The sequence below is a fragment of the Rhamphochromis sp. 'chilingali' genome (assembly GCF_963969265.1).
Source record: "Rhamphochromis sp. 'chilingali' genome assembly, chromosome: 11".
In the NCBI taxonomy this organism is placed as follows: Eukaryota; Metazoa; Chordata; class Actinopteri; order Cichliformes; family Cichlidae; genus Rhamphochromis; species Rhamphochromis sp. 'chilingali'.
Window position 1 is genome coordinate 38,658,239 of NC_137938.1, and position 16,927 is coordinate 38,675,165.

General features: G+C 47.9%; 1 protein-coding gene across 1 annotated transcript; it reads left to right on the forward strand.

Moving 5' to 3' along the window:
- The first annotated feature begins 923 nt into the window (after positions 1 to 923).
- LOC308405434 (pleckstrin homology domain-containing family O member 1-like) lies at positions 924 to 16,629 on the forward strand. The gene is made up of 6 exons (XM_080896087.1): positions 924 to 1,267; positions 1,940 to 2,086; positions 9,467 to 9,607; positions 12,648 to 12,752; positions 13,780 to 13,878; positions 14,395 to 16,629. Exons 1-6 carry the CDS (start codon positions 1,241 to 1,243, stop codon positions 15,046 to 15,048), a joined length of 1,173 nt encoding a protein of 390 aa, XP_080752213.1. The 5' UTR covers positions 924 to 1,240; the 3' UTR covers positions 15,049 to 16,629.
- Positions 16,630 to 16,927: the final 298 nt, after the last annotated feature.

A 16,927-nucleotide genomic window follows, 5' to 3' on the forward strand; every position in this document is an offset into this window, starting at 1 on the left:
CCGAACCTGGAAACATCTGTCAGATCAACCCGATGCAGATCTAGAGACGAGGACGGCAGAGCAGCTGCAGACTCGTGAGGACGCGGCGTCTGCAGATGGCGTCTGCAGTTTGCGGACACCATCTGCAAACCAAAACTGCAGTCTGCAGTTCATGGCATGATTTCAGAGTTGATGAGGATGTTGGGGCAGCCTGATGCGCGTTTCATCACAGTTTTGGTCAATGCTAACAGTGCAAGCACGAGCTGCAGTTCATGCGACGGCCACAGGAGGGCACTAATTAAAGATCCTGTAATGGAGCACAGTAAAGACGGGCGGTCGTGTTGGTTCGGTGAGCAGGGTCGGAGAAAGCGTTTTATCGTCATTCTGATTAAAGTTAGTTTCTCTACATTTGAGTCGTTTGGTTTCTTGACCAATGACGCGCTCGCTGTGAGCTGATGGTGCTCACCTCCATCCATAAATCACCAGCACTTATTTCATTTTTTGGAGTTTGAGGCTTTCAGATATTTGTCAGTACTTTAGAGATCACCTCCCTCCTCCTCTCTCCCCCGCTTGTGTCCACAGGCTGAGGTCAGTTTCCTTCGCCAGGCGCAGGCGGCGTCTGTGTGACACATTTCACCCTCGTGGATTATCTCTGTGAACACGCCATAATCTACATCATGCTGTGGATTAGCACAGATGTCTGTGGGATTACAGAGAGTGCCGCGTGTTTCCTGAAGCTGAAGCTGGAACCAGGCTCAGCTTCAGGTCTCGGGTCTGTTCAGCCCAAAAGGAGGAGACTGTCCTCCCAGTCGGAGGCAGCGGAGCCTCTGCTGGACACCAGAGGAACTGCAGGCTCGAGCGTTACTGCCCACCCTGTGACGTCAGCGCTTTCAGTAGCTCTCATTCTCGGCCACTCCCGCTGTCCGCCGGAGGGGGGCGCTTCCGGGCTGCCGATGAGCCGCTGAGCCAGCGGGCAGGCGGGGAGGGGGGACAGGGAGGAGGAGTAACCGGACACCCAAGCACGGAGCGGCTGCTGGCCGGTCAGAGTGCGGCGGAGCCCGGCGGCAGCCACAGCAGCGAGTCGCTCAGCACAGTGACACCGAGCAACAGAGCCGTGGAGCGGCGGAGCTGAGGCGGAGGCTCCGGTCTCCCCTGCAGGAGTTTGACTGCTTTAACGGCTCTCCGAGTCTCCATCGAGCGGATAACGGAGTTCCCGTGAAAGTGGGAGAAGTGTCGCGATCAGCCGCCGGACACCGGCAGCATGAAGAGGAGCAGCTCCGGGAAACGGGTGAGTGATACCGGGACAGAGGGCGACCCCCGGGGCTCTCTCCGTTAAAGCAGAACTCGAAGAACAAAAGCCCGAGGATTAGTTTTATTCTGAAGGCAGAGAGCTGCAGGCTTCTCAAGAACCCACGTCCGGTTTTCATAATAAAGGCCTCACTCTGCTGATGCTTAAAAAGTGCCAAAAGGCCAACAAACAGACGGAGAAGTGATGTTTTTAACAGTGACCCGGTCTGTGAGGGTCTGTGAGGTCCAGGCCGGTCCTGGAGGCTTTAAAGTGACCTGAATGTGGTGTGATGGTTAATCTGCTCAGCAGCTCCAGTTTCAGTTACAGCCTTTAATGGACTTGCATAACAACCATCTGACCCCAAACCGGCTGAACTCAGAATGAAAGCAGTTAGAGGCGGGCTCTGTCGGTGCTACACACACCTGTCTGTCCACACAGGTGAGGATGAAGAAACAGAGTAATAGAAATCAGTGTCTCCCAGTCTGTACACAACAGAAAACAGAGTAGAAACAGCAATAGAAGCATGAATAGAAACACAAGTAGAGTATTATAAACAAAGACTAAAAATACAAACTGAGGAGATGAGGTTGATTTAGGCTGAGCTTCTGGAGCCGTGTTGACAGGTTTCCCTGCTCCTCACCTGCTCTGTCGGCTTCCTGTTTCTTGTCTCAGGGCGCGTCCGAGTCGGCGCCGCAGAACGCGCCGCCTGATAAAGTGGGCTGGATCAGGAAGTTCTGCGGCAAAGGGATCTTCAGAGAGATCTGGAAGAACCGCTTTGTCTTTCTGAGAGGAGACCAGCTGTTCATCTGTGAGAAGGAGGTGAGTCAGAGAGGGCGGGGCCTACAGGTGACCAACCCCTGACACTCACTCACTCAATTAGTCAATCAATCAATCGATCAGTGGACATGATCAGAGGTAGAAGGTCTCTGATCCTCACAGCGTGATCACCTGTAACCAGCAGGCAGGTGACACCTGTGATGTCATTAAGAAGGTTAACGAGGAACAGATTTAAAGGGAGTGCGCAGCTTTTTTATGAAACTGTTACAGAACTTTACAGGAGAACTCTTGCAGAGAACATCTGACATGTTGAACTTGGTAAGCACTGAAGTACCTCAGAGTACTCCAAAGTACCTCTATGTACATGCATTGAGAGTATTGTGTGTAGTATTTTTAGCCTTCCTCCAAATTCTGCAGTTCAGTTTGCAAACAGAAAGATTCTCCTCGGGTTTCATCAGCCGACGTTCTGCAGGAGTCGAGTTTCAGTCCGAGCTACAGATACACAGAGTGCTCCGGTTTCACTGCTGCAGCACAGGAAAAGTGTCCTTACAGAACCCTTATCACACAGGGAACGTCGTCATAGAACCCTTATCACACAGGGAACGTCGTCATAGAACCCTTATCACTCAGGGAACGTCGTCATAGAACCCTTATCACTCAGGGAACGTCGTCATAGAACCCTTATCACACAGGGAACGTCGTCATAGAACCCTTATCACACAGGGAACGTCGTCATAGAACCCTTATCACACAGGGAACGTCGTCATAGAACCCTTATCACACAGGGAACGTCGTCATAGAACCCTTATCACACAGGGAACGTCGTCATAGAACCCTTATCACACAGGGAACGTCGTCATAGAACCCTTATCACTCAGGGAACGTCGTCATAGAACCCTTATCACACAGGGAACGTCGTCATAGAACCCTTATCACACAGGGAACGTCGTCATAGAACCCTTATCACACAGGGAACGTCGTCATAGAACCCTTATCACTCAGGGAACGTCGTCATAGAACCCTTATCACACAGGGAACGTCGTCATAGAACCCTTATCACTCAGGGAACGTCGTCATAGAACCCTTATCACACAGGGAACGTCGTCATAGAACCCTTATCACACAGAGCCTAGTTTCCCTCCTAACACAACCTCTGTGTGAAAAGGTTTTCTAACTTGTTCTCGGGTTCTGGGTGTGGTACCTGTGTGCAGCGGTGCAGTATTGATCACTGTGGTTAGCTCGTTAGGTGGCCACTGAGTTAATAGCTTTGTTCCAACACATGAAGCGGCGCTGCTTTGCAGCGTGTTCACAGAATTACACTTCCTGACCCTTTTTCAGATTCAAAGATTTTAGCTGGTTGTAAAATCTGTTTCGTGTTGCTCAGTGTTCCACTTTGTGTGAGATGGGGCTGGAAATATGTTTTTGCTCCGTTTGCTAATGTGTGTGTGTGTGTGTGTGTGTGTGTGTGTGTGTGTGTGTGTGTGTGTGTGTGTGTGTGTGTGTGTGTGTCAGGGACATTGTGAAACGAGGCGGCCTCTGGTTTGTGTTTGTGCGTTCACATCAGTCTCCGTGGTGCATTCAGGTTCCTCGGCTTCCTTTCTTCAGTTCCTCTTTTCACCCGTCGTTTGGCAGCGTCAGTGTGAAGTTACACATCGAAGCTTCCTGAAAACTGTCTCACCACCAAATTAGGATGTGTCTGTGTGCGCGGCGTCTCTGCTGTTGGTCGACAGACTCTCTTCTGCTTCTGTGGCTCTAAGTTAGGCATGTGTGAAGCTTCAACATGTCAGCAGCTCGACTTCCTGTCCTACCAGGAATAGAAACCCAGTGTGACACCAGGGAAACCACACACACTGAAATACACTCTGAAACCACACACACAGAGGTTTGTAGTCCTGTCTCTGTGGGGACTGAACCACGTGTGGGCACATCGCTCTGCTCGTCGGTTTCATCTCTGAGTTGGCATTGTAGTTTGGGACAATAAAGTTTTAGTGAAAGCGTCTTTCCCGCTCTTTTATGGGTTTATTTGTTTTTTAATTGGTTATTTGTTGTCAGTTTATTGGTATTTTTGACCCTCAGCACAAATAAACAGAGTTGTGTAATCAATCATCAATATTCAGAGTTTGGTGCCAGAGGAGGAGGAGTTACATAACAAGTGTCACATCCATCATAATCAATCACTTCCTGTCTGCTGTTACAGCATAAAACCGTCAGCAGCACAAGAATCACCTGCAGCCTCAACGTTCCTGTGAAAACTGACTGAAATATAACTGGCAGGTGCAGCAGCCAATCAGAATGAAGTAGGCTTTCTATTAGAGATGGACCGATCCGATATTACCTATCAGTATCGGTCCGATACTGACGTAAATTACTGGATCGGATATCAGAGACAAATAAAAAATGTAATTCGATCCATTAAATATCAGAAAAGCACCTCACAAAACTTGCTACATGGCGTAACTCGGCTCATAACCGTAGCACGTGGGAGCAGTGTGGTCACGTGATAGAGCGGCTGTGTGTGTTTGTAGCATCGCTACCAAACCAGCATTTCATCTCCGAGGAGGTGATCCCACAGAGAAGTAAAGCAAGTGTGTAAGTCCATCTCTGAATGTTTGTAAAGCATTCCTGCGTTAAGCTTAACCGATATATGGAGCGACTGCCTCCCCCTCCCTCTCCTGTTGCTGCTTCAATCATGATCAATGATCAGCTGATCGTCTCTCGTTTGTTTTTGGCCCACTTTGCACCAGAAAGAGGAAACCAGCAGCTGAACAACAGCAGCACGTTTAAGCTTGATCAGCTGTTGTTAGAATTTATTTAATATTACTTTCTACTCGAGGATCTTTTTCTACGTAGCTGACGCTGGTAACTGTGCAGGGGCGGATCTAGCAAAGTTTAGCCAGGGGGGCCGATAGGGCATGAACAGGGAAAAGGGGGCACAAAGACATACTTTTCTTTCTTATTCTCATTTAAAATGTCAAGCTTTTAATAAATAATTATCTGACACCCAAAGTTTTAATCTGATATAAAATGTATAGAAGTCCATTACTGTATATAGTAACTGTTAAGTCTAATATACCCTAGTAAGCTATAGTACTTTTTCCTTTGGGAACCATCTGTGCAGTCTGCAATTTTGTTGAAGAAAGATGTTGAATCTATTTAATTATTCTTGAAAAATAATTGATTTCTGTGCATTTTTTTCCACCCTGCATCAAATTAAGGTTGACTACGTCGATTAAGCATCATGAGGTGGAGGGTGGGAGGTTCCCTATTTTTTTTTGCTGGGAGTTTGCAGCCCTATTAGTTAGGTTGCTTAATATTTCTGCTAAGTACTCTTTAAAATACCAGAACAGGGAGGATGGTGTAGGTTTAAGTTTATTAGATTGATCAGTTTTGCTGAACTATGAAATATTTTGGGTGCAGTGTATTTTTTGCATACAGTATAACAGAATAGCTTGTGTGTGTGCGTGCGTGCGTGCGTGTGTGTGTGTGTGCGTGCGTGCGTGTGTGTGTGTGCGTGTGTGTGTGTGTGTGTGTGTGCGTGTGTGTGTGCGTGCGTGTGTGCATGTGTGTGTGTGCGTGCGTGTGTGCATGTGCGTGTGCGTGTGCGTGTGTGTGCATGTGTGTGTGTGCGCGCGTGTGTGTGTGCGCGCGCGTGTGTGCGCGTGTGTGCGCGTGTGCGCGTGTGCGCGTGTGTGTGTGCGCGTGCGCGTGTGTGCGCGTGTGTGCGCGTGTGTGCGCGCGCGTGTGCGCGCGCGTGTGTGTGCGCGCGCGTGTGCGTGTGTGTGCGTGTGTGCGCGTGTGTGTGCGCGCGTGTGTGTGTGTGCGTGTGTGCGTGTGTGTGCGTGTGTGCGTGTGTGTGTGTGCATGTGTGTGTGCGTGCGTGTGTGTGTGTGTGTGTGTGTGCGTGTGTGTGTGTGCATGTGTGTGCGTGTGTGCATGTGTGTGTGTGTGTGTGTGCGTGTGTGTGTGTGCGTGCGTGTGTGCGTGTGTGTGTGTGCGTGTGTGCATGTGTGCATGTGTGTGTGTGTGTGTGTGCGCGTGTGTGTGTGTGCGTGCGTGTGTGCGTGTGTGTGTGTGTGCGTGTGTGTGTGTGTGTGTGTGTGTGCGTGTGTGCGTGTGTGTGTGTGTTAAGCTGCTGTAATCCTCAGGCAGCATCTGTGTTACACACATCTGTCTGCATGTGTGCGATCAGGTAAACAGCTGATCAGCCGTCCTGAGTCAAGTTTCTGGTCTTGTGGTCAGACAGACTCCTCCTCCTCGTCCTCCATGTTGGACTGCAGCTGGCGGTCCTGGTTTGGTTCTGGAGGTTCACTCGGACCGGACCCTCCTGCAGGTGTAGGACAGCGGTCATGTGCTCTGACAGAGCGTGCCTGGTTTTAGTTTCAGTCACCGAAGCATCAGACCTGATTCACGAGCGCAATCCCGATGACCCCGTGACCTCAGAGCACCGCCAGGGGCGGGGCTACACGGTGAATGATAAGTCAATTCTGTATGACTGACTTGTTTGGTTTCAAAGCCAAGTGAACTCAGAACCATGGTGCCTGAGCTGGTGGCCTGGTGCTGCACGGTCAAATGCAGCGTCCCTGGTTCGATTTCCACCCGAGACCCTCTGCTGCTCTCTCACCCTGCTTCCTGTCTTCTCCTCACTCTACTACATCTCCCATAATCCCTCAGTGCACCACCCCCTACCCCCGATCTATCAGACACCCTTCCACCCTCCATGAGAAGAGGTCTGCTGGGTGGAGGAGGGGCTGCTTAGGAGGATTTCTGTTGGTTTCTACAACCCCCCACCCACTCTGCAGTCCCCCCCCCACCCCTGCAACAACATTGCAAAGAGGAAGAGGAAGTTTTTTTTGTTTTTTTTTTGAAAATATTTTTTATTGAAAAAAGAAAACAACAGTACTTGCAGTTACCAAAATACAATCAACCTTTCTTCATTTTCCTAAGTAAATAAACACACATATATATGAAAAAAAAGCCCAGAACGCCCCCCCCCCCCCCCCCCCCCCCAGTCCCACACAGATCAACACAACCATCAAACATATTAGAGGAATATAACAGTAACAAAAGTAGATTTAAACAGGCAATACCTCTAGACTAGCAAAATAAGAGATAAAGGGTTGCCACTTGTGAAAAAATTTGGCTGTGCAACCTTTCAACGTATATTTAATTTTTTCAAGTTTTAAAAAAAACATGACATCTTTAAGCCACCGGGAAATAGTAGGACACTTAACAGACTTCCAATGCAACAATATTAGACGTCTCGCTAATAGGGATGTGAAGGCTATAATGTCCTTTTGTGTGGAATCAAGTGTAAGTGAGCGAACAGGAATCCTGAATACAGCAATCAGAGGACAAGGATGAAGAGTTACCCCAAGAACAGTTGACATAATAGCAAAATACCCTGTCCAGAAACCTTGTAGCTCAGGACACAGAAAAAACATGTGGCCGAGGTGACAAGGAGAACCGTGGCATTTATCACATTTATTTTCCACTTCTGGATACAATTCAGAAAGTCTACACATAGAAAAATGCACCCTGTGTAAGACCTTAAATTGAATAAGTCCAAGACGAGCGCAGGAGGTGGAAGATCGTACTCTCGCTATAGCCTGTTCCCAAGACTCCTCATGTATTCGAATTCCCAGTTCTTCTTCCCATGTACACTTAAGCTTAACATTAGAGTGGTTACTAAAAGACAGAATAGCATCATAGAGTTTTGAAATGGTTCCTCTGTGATGAGGAACAAATAATAACGTAGTTTCCCACTGCTGTTCTGGAGGCAAAGAGGGAAATTTGGGAAACACTTGGCAACAAAATTTCGAATTTGAAAATAGCGAAACAAATGGGTCATAGGGAGATTATAACGAGAAGACAAGTTGGGAAAACTATCGAAAACACCATCCACATATAAATGTTTGAACTGTTTTATACCCTTGTCACACCACACTGAGAATGTCGAGTCCAAAAGTGAAGGGGGAAACAAATGGTTGTCGCTTAGAGGACCCGAGGAAGACGGCATTACAAAATTAAAGTGACGTCTAAACTGAAACCAGATTTTGAGTGTGTTAAGAACCACCTGATTATCAGTGTACAGAGAGGGTCTCACGGGTAAAGAGGAATAGAGCAAAGCCGGTAAAGAAGAGCCCCTACATGATGATAGCTCCAATTTACACCACGAGGAACCAGAAGATTTTAGCCAGTAGCAAAGTTTATGGATGTGAGCGGCCCAGTAGTAGACTAAAAAATTAGGTAATGCAAGTCCTCCACTAAATCTGCATCGCTGCAGCAAAGTTTTAGAGACCCTAGGTGGCTTCCCTCCCCAAATGAAAGAACCAATAATCTTGTCCAGTGAAACAAAAAAATGTTTCGGCAAAAATAAGGGAATTGACTGAAATAAAAATAAAAATTCTGGTAAGATGTTCATTTTAACAACATTAATCTTGAGGAAGAGGAAGTTTGATGTGCGTTATAAATAAGTGTCTGTGTGTGTGTGTATGGGGGGGGAGTCCTGCCTCCCAGGAAGTCTCACTTTAATGCTGGTTAATAATGGATGCTGTTTCCATGGAGATTGATGAGCTGATGTGACAAGAGAAACCTTCACTTAGCACATGCTAACACGCTGAGAGCTGGTGTGTGTGTGCACGTGTGTGTAAACCTAAACCCAGAGTGGATGTAAGCACAGAGCAGATCAGCTGATAGCGGAGGGTCAGTGCTGCTCACATCCAAACACCTGCTGCAAAACACGAGGCAACAACCAATCAGCTTTCATGCTTCAGAGCACCTCACAGTGGCGTTAGCATCAACATCTGTCCCTCAGACTGAAAGATGAGCTCCAGATGTTCAGCTGATGTCAGACTACAAATCCCATCAGGCTCAGTGAGTGTGAGGCTTTCACCGAGTACCATTAAGGGGATCCACCTGGATGTGGGTGTGGCCGAACAGCCTCTTACTGGAGAATAAAGACATGTTGTTTTGGTCATGTGAGCGATGACGTCCACCAATCGCAGAAGTAATTATAATGACGGATAAGGTCACCTCAGGTGACACAGACAACATCAGGAATCCTGCAGTTTCATTAAAAGGTTAAAGGTCAAAGCGCGTCCGTTGAGAGTTTAGTAGTAATAATGACAGTAGTGACCGTTGTCAGGAGTTTGTACACATAACAAATAAAAGAATAATGAGGTGATGCTGATTGATCAGGAGGATGAAGGTTCGTACTCATGCACAGACTAACACTGTTAGCAGGTGAGGTCAGGACACCTGACTCACCTGTCCAATGACCTTCGTTACCTGCTGTCACGACCTGTGCCTTAGCTGTTCCTTAGGCAACAGCCTCAACCAATCAGCAACCGTGAAAGAGGATTCCAGATGTCTGTCTGTATTACCTGCCTATGTTACTTACCTGTAATACCTGTGTGTCTGTAGGTGAAGGAGCTGGGTCGAGCTGACGAGGTGTTGGACCTGTCGGACTACGAGCGCTGCGAGGAACTCAGGAAGAACAAGAGCCGCAGCAAGAAGAACCACAGCAAGTTCAGACTGCAGCGCTGCAGCTCGCCAGGAAACACGGTACACCTGACACACCTGCACACACCTGACACACCGTGCTGTTGCCAGCTCACTGTCAGGTGGACCTCACCTGTCTGCTCTCAGCCTGCTGTCCCAAACGACCAAAAGCCACCACACCTGATCCCTCGTCATTATCATCCGCCCTTTTTCCTCCTCCAGCTCATCCGAGGGAAACCGAGGCGTTCCCAGGCCAGCTGAGAGATGTCACGTCTCCAGCATCCTGGCTCTGCCCCGGGGCCTCCATCTGTATTATGATGATGATCATCATCATTATTCACAAACAGCCAATGGGATGAGGAGGAGTCTTTGTAAAACTGGGAATTAGGTCACAGAAACATATTTACAGAACATCAAGGCTCCTTTTTCCTGGTGATAAGTGTCAGTAAGCTCCTCCCACATGTTGGTGGTGTCACGAGAATCCCGCCTGACGGCGGCCTGAGATTCATCTGTATTTGAGTCGGCTGTCATGTCCATGTCCACAGACACTTCCCATGGTGTTTGGAGTGACCGCCATAAAAAGTTGCAGCAGGCGAGTGTGAAACTGATGAAAGCTGCGTCCATGTTGGTCGTGCTGGTCCCATCAGAGTCCAGAAGGAGCGCCAGCAGGGGAGGACTCGCTGTGATTAACACCATCCACGCCTCACTTGTCCCATAAAGAGCAGCAGCAGCGGTGCTCAGCACAGAGGCAGAGCTCTGATTCATCAAACCTCCTGTAACCTAAGGTCATTGATTATTCATGTTCCCAGGCGGCTCGTGTGTCGCACGGTCTGCACATGTGCAGAAGCTCAGAGTGAATCTGAATAAAACCTCCGTCTGAACTGTGCAGGAAAGCAGGTGGAGCTGTTATTGACCCGACTCAGCAGCGGCTGTCAGTGAGCACAGGTGGAGCTCCAGCTCCAAGAGGCTTTCCTCGACAGCAGCACACACACACACACACACACACACACACACACACACACACACACACACACCAGATGTTCGCAGATACCCAGAATGCTCTTGGGGAAAGGGGGAGGGGCGGATCAAGTGTCCTGCAGACTGGGTGGCAGATTCTATTACACACACATACTTGTCTTTGGGTACTTGTGAGGACCATCACTGACGTGTGTTACCTGAACGGGACCTGGTCTTGAACCCTGAAACCCCTCCAGAGTTGAAATATGCCATGAAATGCCAGAATCTGTGCTGCAGGTTTCCTGGTGATGTCATATACAGGACAAATTCTCGGAGGGGTGGAGACCTGATATCAAGGTCCGCCTCCTGCACCGCCAAAGTCTCTGTGTGGTCAAGCCACGGCCTCTTATTCCTCTTATGGAGGGTTATTTTATTTATACAGTTTATTATTAACTAACCTTTTTCTTAAACTTCACACAGGTATTTTATTTTTAGGCATTTTAAGTTTACTTTTCTATTGATACAATTATAGGAAATGTCTTTTTCTTTTTCATTTATATGGATTTTTCCATCTATATGTATGTATTTTATGTATTTTTTGTTAAGATATGCGGGCGATCTTTATCTTCAAGCTCGGGTCCTCTACCTGGGAGCTTGAGGGCCCTGCGCTCTTCTCAGAGGTCTTACAATAAAGTTTAAACTCCAGGCGTGCTTGAAAAAAAAATGTTTTATGAGCTTTAGCAGAGTTAAGCGTTAGCAGGAAATTAGCTAACTGGTTTCCAACTAAAGAGGGTGTTTCATGTTCTGAGTGAAGGATCTCTAAATATACCGCTCTGCCATGACTGTGGGTGTTATCAAAATTAATTTCAGAGATGTTTGGAGGGTCGTGAAGTTGGCCTAGATGACATATGATGATGTGCTAGCTGGTGGCTAGTTACAGAGCTATAATTAGGCTAAAACAAACACATTAGCACAGGAAGATGGAGGATGAGGATCAAACTGTTCTCAGTATGAAACCAGTGCTGTCGTATTCCAGAAAGAAGAAGCCAAAGACAGAGTAGACATCAGTCCACAGAACATCTGAGATGATTCATTAGTCGTGAATCGGTTACCTGCTCACGGTGAAAAAGTCCTGATCTTGACCTTTATGTCCACTCTGAGAAGGGTTCTTTTCTGAAGAATAAATATGTTTTGTGACTGTTTCCCTTTTTTCCTTTACTTTATGCAACAAAGAAAAACCCTGCTCGAAGCAAGTATATGTTCAGAAGTAAATAAATAAATGGTAAATGGCCTGTATTTATATAGCGCTTTACTAGTCCCCAAGGACCCCAAAGCGCTTTACATATCCAGTCATCCACCCATTCACACACACATTCACACACTGGTGATGGCAGCTACATTGTAGCCACAGCCACCCTGGGGCGCACTGACAGAGGCGAGGCTGCCGGACACTGGCGCCACAGAAGTCACACAGTGCATGTCAAGACTTTTATTGTGAAAGGAAGAAGCAGGAATATTGCACCTTATGTCCGTGTGCAGAAACAAAGAGCTTCGGTGTGCAGTTTGGGTAATGACAAGATAAACAAAAAGGTTTTTTTGACAGAACGGTCGAAACGATAGCTCCATTTTAATTATTTTACTGCTTTCTAGTGCAGTAGAATCCCTTTCTGTGGTTAGTGGTGACATCGCAGCACCGCTTCACATGATGTCCTCCATGTTGGTTTGAAGTGTGACAGTGAGGACCCTACAGGTCTTTGCACTAATAGTGGTCCCCACATTGACAGACAAACATGTATACACACACACACACACACTCAGCAAGTGTCACCCACCGAGGCTTCGTAATCCAGCTGAAGGGGGACAGGGGCGGGGTCCTTATGTGTGATGTCAGCAGTTCTATCCAATCAGTGTTCACAGTAAAGCAGCTTCTGTTATAACGTACAGACGTCTGTGTGAGACCTGCTCTGAATAATAAACACAGATACTTTCAGCTCGAGGTAAAATCATTTCTGCGTCTGTGGCGTCTCCATTAAAAGCTCTAAATGCCTGAAAAACTGAACCAAATATTGAAACATTAAAAATACAAACCGGCGTGTCTGATGGCGTGAGCGTGGACTAACTCTGTTGTGTCTCTGCTCTGTTGCAGGTTCCCAACCTCGTCTTCCTCGCTGTCAGCCCAGAGGAGAAAGAATCCTGGATCAGCGTCCTGAATGCCGCCATCACCAGAGCCAAGAACAGCGTTCTGGACGAGGTGTGATCTTTGATTATGTAAACAGGGAGCCCCGCTGTGTTTAGTCAGTAAGATTGGGCCCGCCTTTGTTCGTCAGCAGCCTGAAAGCCGCAGACTTGTTAGTAGTTTGTCACCTGGACAGATTGTGTAGTTTTTCCAGGTTTAAAGATGGAAGCTGTTCGGATCAGGTGAGGACGTCTGGGACAGTCGACGACCTTTCACCCTTGAGCTGTAAATGAAACTGAATCGAGGTTTTCGTTTCCGAGTGTGTCTGACGTGCAGAACTGTCCGTGGCCATCGTACGTCGAACACGTCAGTGACGCTAAAATCAGACTCTCAGGCAGCTTCTGAATGTGTTTATGTGGTTTGATTCTTTTATAAAGGAAGTAGACATGATGAAAGCAGAAGTTACTGAACCTGAACATGCGTGTTTCATGTGACTGGGCTGCTTCCCCCACTCACTTCCTGTTACACGGCTGAGCGGCGTCTGATTTTAATGCAGGTCTGACTCTCGATGTTGGCGTTTCCTGCGACTTTTCTGTTTTGATGTGTTTATTCTGTAGCAGCGCATGTGCCAGAGCAGCTGTCTGCCTTTTCCACCGCTCGATACTCATGTCGATACCCCGATCAATAGTCTTTCACAGCGTGTTCCAGGCTAGTGGCACATGCATGTCCTATTGATGATGTGCTGTGTTACATCCAAACTCTTGAGATCATGATGTGCGGTGGCCACGCCTTAGACTGGGTGTCAAAGTGGTAAAAAAAAAGTGAGGAATCTATCCAATCACCAGGTAGAAACACGCCTCATAAACAGTCAACAGGAAGTACGGCCAGCGTCAGCAGGACGTCCAATCCTGAGCTCGTGCTGGCTAATGCTAAGTTACCTACATGGAAGCGTTCGCGGCTCCGTCTGTGAGAGCACCATGATGATGATGATGACTGCAGGTCGTGTAACTGCTTAAGGTGTCTTTATGTGATTGTGTCAGGTTTGTCCTGGAGGAGCTCCCACAGTGATTGGTGGCCACGTGCCTTCTTCGTTTGTTTTTAGGTGATGGTCGAAGACTCGCAGCTGTCTCATCTGACTCGAGATCGAGTGAAGATCCCTCACAACCGCCGACTGCCAACCAGAGGCCACCTGCTGGCTGTGGTCAGTATCCTCCTCTTCCTCTGGGACTTTATTCTTCATCAAACCTCGAACTTCTGATGTGAATGATGAGGCAGGTTACAGGTTAGCAGCGGGCGCATCCTGTTGGGACACTTTTTACAGTGTGCTGTTTGCCTTATTTTGGAGGTGTTGGTGGGATTTTCAGTGTTATTCAGATTTTGGGGCAGCTTTGAGCCGTTTTGAATGGTTGGTAAGTTTTTCCACAGTTTTTTGTGTTTTTTCAGCAGATTGTTTTCTGGATATTTCGAACAGTTTATCGATGCCGTTCACAGTTGTTCTTTGTTTTAATAGAAGCATTGAACAGTTGTTATTTTGGGGTTTTCTTTGGCACGAATCGTTTTTCCTCTGCTTTTCACCGAAACATTTGTTCTGACCTGTCAGGTATGTGCAGACTGACTGTGGGACTCTTTGTTCTGGTGGTCAGAGCGGCCTGAAAAAGCTTTTTTCCGTCAGACTCTTTGTGTCTTTGTTGATTTTCCTCCTCTCTCTGTCTGTCAGGCCTCCACCTCCTCCTCGGATGGGATGCTGACTCTGGACTTGATCCAGGAAGAGGATGCTGCAAACACTCAAGGAACCGGCTTGGAAAATTCTGCATCCCACCTCAGTCCGGACTGTGCCAGGTCCAAAACAGATGGCGCGCTCTCAGCTCGGACTGCCGAGGCTGCTGGGAAATCTCACAGCCTTCCCCGTGAGGTGACGGTGGTCTCAGAGCAGACCCCCCAGCCAGAAAAACGCCTCACGACGGCAGAGAAAAACCGCTGCGCCTCCATGGATGAGATCCTGAGCCACTCTGAGACTAGAGCCGATAAGAGTAAAACGGCTGCAGCGAGTCGTTCGTCTGCCTCCGCACCGACCGCTGCGATGGCGCCCGTCAGTCAGCTGCAGGAGCTCATCAGCCAGAAGTTGGAGAAGACGGAAAGGCTGCTGAAGGAAGTGCGGGGCGACACCGAGGGTGAGCGGGGAATGGTGAGGTGGGGGAAGGAGTCGACCGAGGCAGAAAGACTCCTGAAGGAGGCGAAGGCGGCCTGGAGTCAGGCGCAGGAGGTGCTGGAGGAGGTGAAGGAGCTCAGGGAGTTGTACCAACAACTGGACTCCACCTCCCCTATCACCTCTTCTAAAAGTTCCAGACTAAACCGCAAGAGCCTGATGTGAGCCGGCCGGTACGACTCAGCCCGGCCCGGGTGAACGGCTGTGTCCGATGGACTTCCGATGAAGATGGACGAATCACTTTAAAACTCTTTAAATTCAGGTTTTAGCTGCTTCCAGGACTTGATACCTGAGGCATAGATCCCTCAGAGACTAACCTACAGGTCCCCTCAAACCTCCAAACCTAACAGGAATTGTTCCTCAGAAGGTTCCTGATTCTGGTTGGTCGGCTCGTCGCTGCCTTTGATTAACCCGAGTAGTTTTTCAGTTTAGGTTCCTTTAAAGGAAACTTACCTGACGTCAGTGTCAGAGAGACCGGAAATGTGCCAAGACAAGAGTTTGGAGACGTGGAAACTGTGGACCCCGATCTCATTCTGGTCCACGGCCTTACCTGTGGATCCTTTATGCTCTGCTTCCTGGGACAAACCTTCAGTTTGAGGCTTAAAAACTGAAGAGGAATCAGTCGACGGTACGAATGCAGGGTGTTTACTGTGGAGGTCAGAGTTGGAGGACGACTCTGAAAGTGACGGTACGAACTGGTCTTCCTGCTGATGGTTGGTTTCCCCCACAGACGCCGCTCAGTACCAGCTTTTTCTGGAGCTCTGGACTTCCATCAGAACCAGTTAATGCGACTGGTTTTGTTCTTTGCTGACTGCAGAGGAAGTCGTTCTGCAGAGGAAAAAGCAGTTTGTGCAGTTGTTATTAAGGAATTTAAAGTCGGTACATCAGATGTTTGGTTCATCAGAACAAACAGCTTACTTTCACACGTTGTTAGAAAAGTTCACACAAGAACAACCAGAACCAGTCATGGTCTCAGCCGCCGTCACAGAAGCCGGCGAGGATGAACCGATCTACGCTGCGACCGGCTTTTGCTTCCCGAGTCGTCCTCCTCGGACTCTTCTTCTTCTCTGAATGTGGCCGCCTTCAATCTTAGCTGGAAACTCAGGTGTAAAAGTTCATCAGGAACTGGACCAACTGTCCAATCAGAGCTCCTGAGGTCTGCACTATGAAGCAGGTTCAACACTCCAGGGTATCTTTAACAGCCATAGCATGACCTCCAATCATGCGTGTCCATGGAAACAACCCGTCACACTCACAGAGAGCTTCTTCGCGGTGCACACCTATGAGCGTGCTCAGACGGTTTACCAGAAACTGTTTTTATTTGGAGTTTTTCGATTCCGCAATAACAATTAGCGAGTTTCCTCGGAGCATAAGTTTATTTTTTTATCAGATTGTATCGAGCTGGAAGATGATCAAGGTTCAGTGGGAGCAATAAATAACAAACAGGTAGCTTCATTTTTGTGTCTCACATTCAGCACATCCGTCAGAGGTGGGTGTGAGAACCGGCTGATTGTGATTGATTTTATTGATCTTTATTTGTCCTTGCACGTGCTGTATTTGTTCCTGTTTCCTCTGATCTTCCTGTGTTTTTTTGATCATTTTATACTCGCACTTCTCCTCGCCAGCTGCTGTAGCCTTAAACCCAGAGGGGATGATGGGAGATGTAGTCCTGAAGGGATGTGAAGCAGGTGGTGATGCTGTGAGTCCTGATCAGTTCATGTGCTAAAATAAAACCTGCAAACTCAACCTGGATCTGTGCCGTCTGTTTGATCTGCTAATGAGGAGTGAGTGTGTGTGTGTTCCTGTTTTGAGTCAATGTGGGGCCACACAAATTGGTTCGTAATAACTAAACTTGAAGTTTGACCACACCGGGGGGCTCGGGTTAAGTTTATTCTGTGGAACGTTGGATTCAGATTAGATTTAAGGTTTAGATGAATTACATTGTCAGTTTACTTCCACAGACATATTTAATCAGGAACATCCAATCAAAATTCTCAAATTTCACTCACAAAAGGCTCTGACAGCACAAACACGGTCCAGAGGT

Coding starts and splice junctions, on each gene's coding strand:
- LOC308405434 (XM_080896087.1), top strand. CDS start 1,241: ATGAAGAGGAGCAGCTCCGGGAAACGG. Junction 1,268..1,939: donor GGAGCAGCTCCGGGAAACGG/GTGAGTGATACC, acceptor TTCTTGTCTCAG/GGCGCGTCCGAGTCGGCGCC. Junction 13,879..14,394: donor GAGGCCACCTGCTGGCTGTG/GTCAGTATCCTC, acceptor TCTGTCTGTCAG/GCCTCCACCTCCTCCTCGGA.